This window comes from Ctenocephalides felis, unplaced genomic scaffold (genome assembly GCF_003426905.1).
Source record: "Ctenocephalides felis isolate EL2017-DRISC unplaced genomic scaffold, ASM342690v1 CF-g0.4_SCAFFOLD_03572, whole genome shotgun sequence".
Classification (NCBI taxonomy): domain Eukaryota; kingdom Metazoa; phylum Arthropoda; class Insecta; order Siphonaptera; family Pulicidae; genus Ctenocephalides; species Ctenocephalides felis.
In genome coordinates this window covers 7,750,760-7,757,831 of record NW_020539726.1, presented here as the reverse complement: position 1 = coordinate 7,757,831, position 7,072 = coordinate 7,750,760, and the positions used below count along the sequence as shown (strand labels likewise).

The 7,072-nt window shown below is 36.3% G+C and overlaps 1 protein-coding gene across 1 annotated transcript in view; it reads left to right on the top strand.

Annotated features, from left to right (window-relative positions):
• Positions 1–570: 570 nt before the first annotated feature.
• LOC113388041 overlaps positions 571–7,072 on the top strand; it is a 12,348-nt gene continuing 5,846 nt past the window's right edge. Inside the window, exons 1-2 of the mRNA XM_026625452.1 lie at positions 571–1,205; positions 1,365–1,777. Of these exons, the coding sequence (XP_026481237.1) occupies positions 571–1,205; positions 1,365–1,777 (1,048 nt within the window). The remainder of the gene's footprint in view (positions 1,206–1,364; positions 1,778–7,072) is intronic.

Here is a 7,072-nt window from a genome sequence, read left to right as displayed (position 1 = left end):
GCAACAGATTATCGCAGGTGTGTTAAAGGATGAGGCCGAAGTTATTTATAAGGGGCACCAAGAAACTATAGAAATAAGGGATATTGATGATGAAACCTCAAAAATTGATATCCAGATAGCACTACAAAAAGCAACCGGGGGAGCCTGCAACACACCAGCAGAAGAAATTAGGCTTCGTAAGGCATATAGAGGTACCCAGATTGCTACTGTAGCTCTTCCAGCGGCAGTTGTACACGATCTGCTCAAAGCAAGTAGCAAAATACGAATTGGATGGGTCAACTGTCAAATTAAAATCATCAAGAAACCAATTCGATGTTTTAAATGCTGGCTATTCGGACATTATGGATCACAGTGCAAGAGCGAAGTGAATCGGACCAATCTATGCTTTAGATGTGGACAAGATGGTCACAAAATAGCCAACTGTATAAATGCAGCAAAATGTGCACTATGCGCTGAAAATGGAAACTCTGAAAATGTAGCACATCATGCCGGCACTCACAGATGTCCTCTATATAGGGAGGCCATAGAGAAAATAATGAACGCAAAAGCATGAAGATAATACAGCTAAACATGAATCATTGTGAGGCTGCACACGACTTGCTTATGCAGACGGTAAGAGATATAAAAATTGATGTTGCCCTCTTATCAGAACCTTACAAACATCTAACTGATTGGCCATGGGAAACGGACAGTACCACCAAAGCCGTTATTTGGTCCTGTGGCAAGTTTTGTTTCCAAAATGTTGTTAACAATAGCAACGCAGGATTTGTCGCAGCATCATTAGATGGCATACATTTATACAGCTGTTACGCTCCACCTAGTCTTTCTTTGCCAGATTTTGTCGATTTTTTAGATCGTCTTGTGGAGGATGCAAAACGACACCACCCCGTAGCGATAGCCGGTGACTTTAACGCATGGGCGGTAGACTGGGGAAGTAGGAAGACTAATGCAAGAGGTAAAGCACTTTTGGAGGCCTTTAATGCACTTGACGTGGTTTTACTTAATAGTGGTGATAAACCAACCTTTGAAAAGGGCAGTGCAAGCTCAATAATAGACCTTACTTTTGTTAGCAATAGCCTCGTCAGAGGAATTTGCAATTGGGAGGTATTAGATATCTACACTGCTAGTGACCACAATGCAATCATCTGGGAAATATCAACAGATAGAAACATTAGAAGACATGCGAAAATATCTAAAGCCATTGGGTGGAAAATAAAATCTTTTGATGAAAGCGCCATGAGAGTTGCCTTAAATTGCAAACCTATAATTTCAGAACACGCAGATGAGCATACTAGAGAGCTGATGGAGAGAATAACCGAAGCCTGTGATATCAGTATGACTCGTAAACATGGCATAAATCAAAGACAATCTGTGCACTGGTGGACTGAAGAAATCAGCTCTCTTCGTAAAGAGTGCCTAAAGAAAAGAAGGATCTCTCAGCGTGGATTTAGTCTCAGTAATTCTGCACAACTGGTAGTGGAATATAAACAAGCACGTAGACAACTAAATAAAGCTATCAAAGATAGTAAAGTTAGGTGCTGGAAAGAACTTTTGGATGAAGTCGAGGAAAATCCATGGGGAAGACCTTATAAGACTGTAATGTCTCGCCTCAAAAGCCAGCCAATACCTTCACCAACTTGCCCACGACTATTGAATAAAATAGTAACTACTTTGTTTCCACGACAACCTAATTTGAACTACCAGGTAACACATGTAGAACAGAATAATATTCCACTTATAACACTGCAAGAACTGATGGAAGCTTGTCATCGCGTTGGTAATAGCAAGGCACCGGGATTAGATGGAATTCCTAATATTGCCTTGAAAACATCAATTATGACATCTCCGACAATGTTTCTTAATGCATATAATACATGCCTGAAAGAAGGGGTTTTTCCACGAAAATGGAAACAGCAAAGACTAGTGCTTATTCCCAAAGGAAAAAAACCACCAGATGAACCATCATCCTATCGTCCAATATGCATGCTGGATACAGCGGGTAAAATTTTTGAAAGAATAATTCACCAAAGAATAGATGCAGTAGTTGATCCAATCCTAGCAAACAATCAGTATGGTTTTCGCAAAGGGCGATCAACTATCGATGCTATAAACTTGGTAGTTAATACCGCCAAGGAGGCAATTGCTGGAACAAGATGGAAGGGGGGTTCCAAAAAGTACTGCCTTGTAGCTACATTGGATATAAAAAATGCTTTTAATTCTGCAAACTGGGATTGCATTATGAATGCACTCCGTGACAAGAACGTGCCAGCATACCTATGCAATATAGTCGCAAGCTACTTTACAGACAGAATTCTAATGTACCATTCACGCGATGGTACAGAAGAATATAATATAACAGGAGGTGTGCCGCAGGGCTCTGTTCTAGGCCCTTTGCTGTGGAATATTATGTATGATGGCCTTTTGAGACTAGAGTTTCCAGAATGTGTGAAACTAGTAGCATATGCAGACGATGTTGCCATAGTGGTTGTCTCCAAACAAATTGATGACATCGTAAGCCTATTCGATATTACATTCAGAAAAATTAATCGGTGGATGGGAACAATGAATCTCCAATTAGCACAACAAAAAGTGAAGCTGTTTCTTATCACTAGTAGGAAAAGAATTGAGACCATCAAGCTAAAGATAGGAAATCTTGAGATCACGTCAAAACCTCACATCTGTTACCTTGGCGTAATGCTTGATGCTCGTTTGAATTTCAATCAACAGGTGGAACACGTTAGTGCTAAGGCGTCAATAGTTAGGACGAAACTTGCTCGACTGATGCCTAATATTGGAGGTCCTAAACAAACCAGAAGGATATTACTATCGTCAGTTATTACTTCAGTGCTGACATATGGTATCTCCATATGGGGTGATGCTCTTAAATCTCAAAAATCGAGGAGAATGGCAGGGCCCTTATACCGTCTCAGTGCTATAAGAATTGCTTGCGCATTTCGCACAATATCGGCGGAAGCAGTGTGCGTCATTTCAGGAACTGTGCCTCTCTTAGTCTTAGCAGAGGAAAGACGGACAATTTACCATAGAAGACATCAACAACTGTGTACTGAAAAGTTAAGATTAGAAGAACGGCAGAACAGCATTGACCGATGGCAGCGACTGTGGGATGTCGCTGTAAAGGGCAGATGGACGCATCGTCTCATTCCTAACATCAAAGTCTGGCTAAGTCGCAAGCACGGCGAAGTAAACTATTATACTACGCAAATGCTATCGGGGCATGGCTGTTTTCGAGCCTACCTACACCGATTCAAGCACGATAGCTCGCCGGATTGCCCATATTGTTTGGGCGAAATCGAAGATGCTGAGCACGTGTTCTTCGTGTGCCCGCGATTTGGTGCTCTACGGGATGATGTGGAGGAGACATTGAGACGCACAATTACCCCAGGTAATGTTGTTGAAGTGATGCTGACAAGTGAAGCTGCTTGGAACGCCATAGACAGATTTGCGAGAGACGTTTTAATGGACCTGCGTTCTATAGAGAGAGAAAGGGCGAATGGGACTTCGCCCATTTAAAAGATAAGTAAAATGTTTATGATTTATAACATTGTTTATAACAAGTTAAGAATTGTAACATTCTAGATCCTCCCCCCACGAAGTAATGCCTAGCGGCGGTTTCCGTGGGGACCAGAGGCAGGGGCAAAGCGGAGGTTTTAGTCGGTATTATACCAGGGCGGTATCGAGTCCGACATACCCAGACAGAAGACCGGTCTGGGATGCATAAAAGCATTTCCTTCGCTATACAAAAAAAAAAAAAAAAACACACACACGTACATCCATTTTTTCTAAGGTATGCCAAAATGTTCAGAAACCTCTGAAACGTAAAGATATATAAAAATTTTCATTTTCGATTTTTTTGCGATTACTATAACTTACCCTACGGGAAGTTAATAAGTATACATTTTGTTAACCTTCCTATGGGTTCCGTACCAATGCTTATGCGTCAGACAGCGACGCGGCGCTTACGCGCATTATATTTTGTCCCTATGCAGTTAAAGCAGTACGATTGCTTTGAAAAGAAAGTTCAGATCTTCCACAACATGTCAAAATGAAGAAAAAAATTTTTTTTTCAAAAAAAAAAAAAATATTTATTTTTTTTTTAATTTTTTTTTCAAAAAAAAAGTAATTTTTTGTCCAATTTAGTTTCTCAAAAATCTTCTTTTTTTAAAGTAAATTTTTTTTCAAAAATAATCGTTTTTAAAAAAATAATAATTTTTGGTACGGGAAGTTCCAGCAATTTGCCTTAAGGCACGATGCCTTAATTGCCTTAAGACAGAATTCCACTTACAGCTAGTTTATACATACAGTTATAAATTTATATATTTGTGCTAAACGTACAATGTCACTACCACTGTCAGTGCTACTAACAGCAACATCATCACTGCTTTGTAATTCATCACCAACTTGAAGACATTGTAATTGGTATTTTTTAAAACTTCTTACAAACGATGTATTTCTATGCCTCATCAAGTTTCGGAAATGTTTTATTTATGTTTCGTCCGGTAGATTTACGACTCTAAGGCGTCCTATTTGTGTTTGGGCCGATAACTTTGCGACGACTCTGAGGCGTCATTGTAGTAAGCTAATAAGGGGTTGATAGCGTTTTTGAAAAACCTACTTATGATAGTACAAACGATTTAAAAGTTGAAATAATTTTGAAACTAATAGCGCATAGCGTTGTGAAAATAATGACAATTAAAGATATATTGTAAATTTCATCGTCTCAATCGAATATAAGTGCCTATATTTGGGCGACAACCTTTATCTATTTTTATCCACACAAACGAAAACATCATAAACAAACACCTTCGACGTATGTAATTGGTAAATCACTCCAATCGGATGAGACGTGCTCTCAAAAGCTGCATTTTTTTCACTTTTTGCTCTGTATCTCCAAAATCGCTCGACTTGTCTGCGCAAAAATGTAGCTAATTACTCTCTCAATCAATACGAATGTCTTGTTTTACTTATCATTCTAATCGGTTGTGCCGTTCTCTTAAAAATTCGTTGTTTTTGCCCTTTTGGCCCATATCTTCCGAACCTCTGGACTTACCTTTGCATACTAATCAGCACGTCTTACCATCAATAGGAAGCGAATGTTTTTAGTATCAATCAAATTGTTTGATCCGTGCTCCAGATATCGTGGACGAAAAATCGAGCCATACGCACACCCACATACATACATACGTTTTTTCTAAGGTATGCCAAAATGTTCAGAAATCCCCGAATCGTAAAGACATACAAAAATTTCATTTTCTGTTTTTTGTGATTACTTTAACTTACCCTACAGAAAGTTAACAAAATGTTCCTGAATTGTTTAAAACATTGTTCAGATGATATTATTTATTTTTAATTAATCTTTATTTTGATTCATTCAATATTATACAACAATCGGCGTTATCAACAGAACTCTATAAGTAATAGGGCTAAATTACACATTAAAACATAAATGATAACGATATATATAAATGACCGAATAAAAATAATATTTTTGTAATAAAAGCAATAGACCTTTTCCCTCGATTTACCAGTCAGAACTCTGAAAGCCTACAGAGAGCGCATGAAACTTCCGACACACGCCAAGTACGTCAGTATATGCTTTAATATTGAATCATGTGCAAACATCTTTTGAAGCGTTATAATTACAGAGCAAACACAAGTAAAGTATCCATTTGAACATGATGTATTATTTAAAAAGCGCAGGGCACTGGCTAAGTATAAGGACACGTTTGTTGACATTCAGCAACATTATAGTATTTTCTCTCTTGTAATCAATTACACTTTTTTCGTCGTATAAGTCAGTCGAGGAATATAATTGTAAAACAAATCGAGTTAGTGCTGCAGAAGCTAATTTTTAATTTGTCTCACGAATAGCAGCAAAATCGTACGCGAGGTAGCGTTGCTGGCCGTTCAGCCGCATCGAGTAACTCTATGTATAAAACACAGGGGGATTTTTCGATACAGTAATTTATTCGCGATTTATGTAAATGGATGACTTTTAATGCTGACATAAATCCTTATTCCTGAATTGATATAAATAAAACTCATAATGAAAAAATCCGTGCGATTTTATATCAGAGCAAATGGATCGTTTGCTCTTTCTTGACTTTCTTACAATATGATTTAAGCTATTAAATTCAAGGTCTATATTTTTTTCTAATTTTATCCATAATTTCAATGATAGACTTCAATATACACCTTAATCGCCACGATGAATCAGAATATTTTACGTGGGTCATATGATTACTTTATTAGATAATTAACTTCCCATGCGGTAAGTTATAGTTGCAAAAAAATCGATTATGAAAATGTTTATAAAAATTTGCGTTTCAAAGGTTTCTGAATATTTTTTCACAATTGATGTATGTTTGTGTGACAATTCGTCCATCCGATTTTGAATGATTCAAAATTCCTACTTATAAGGAGACGTGCTGCTCAGTACTTGACCAAAGCATGTCTAGCAAAATATGCCAAAAGTAGTAATTTCAACTAATAATTTTGACCTTCTTCATAATAATTTTAATATAATAATAATCAGAATTTCGAGAAACATTTTATAATATAAAGTATCATTTTATAGCATTTCATCATAACTAGAATTTAATAATTTTTTTACAACATGAATAACGATTACAAGTTTAATTAAAAAAAATCTAAATAATAAATATAGAATTTTCATTATCTAATATACTTAATTAAAAAACAAAATTTACTTTTGTTGACATGTCGCGAAATTACTTCACGATTTTCGATACTTTTGATCTATTTTGTGAAATATATCAACCTTTTAACAAATAATTTTTACATATATGAATGTGATTTAAAAAAATCTCATCTGTAATAATTTGTTATTTAGAATATCAAGAAAATGTTTTAATAAAATTGTATCATTCTGTTGTATTCGTATCATCATGATTATGGCTTTAATATTTCATGTGAAAATAATTCCAAAATTTTATTATAATATTATTTACTGATATATAACGTGCCAAAAAAGCAATATGGCACAACATTTGCAATTTTTTGAGTTCCTAAAATTTTTGTTGTTTAATTTTTT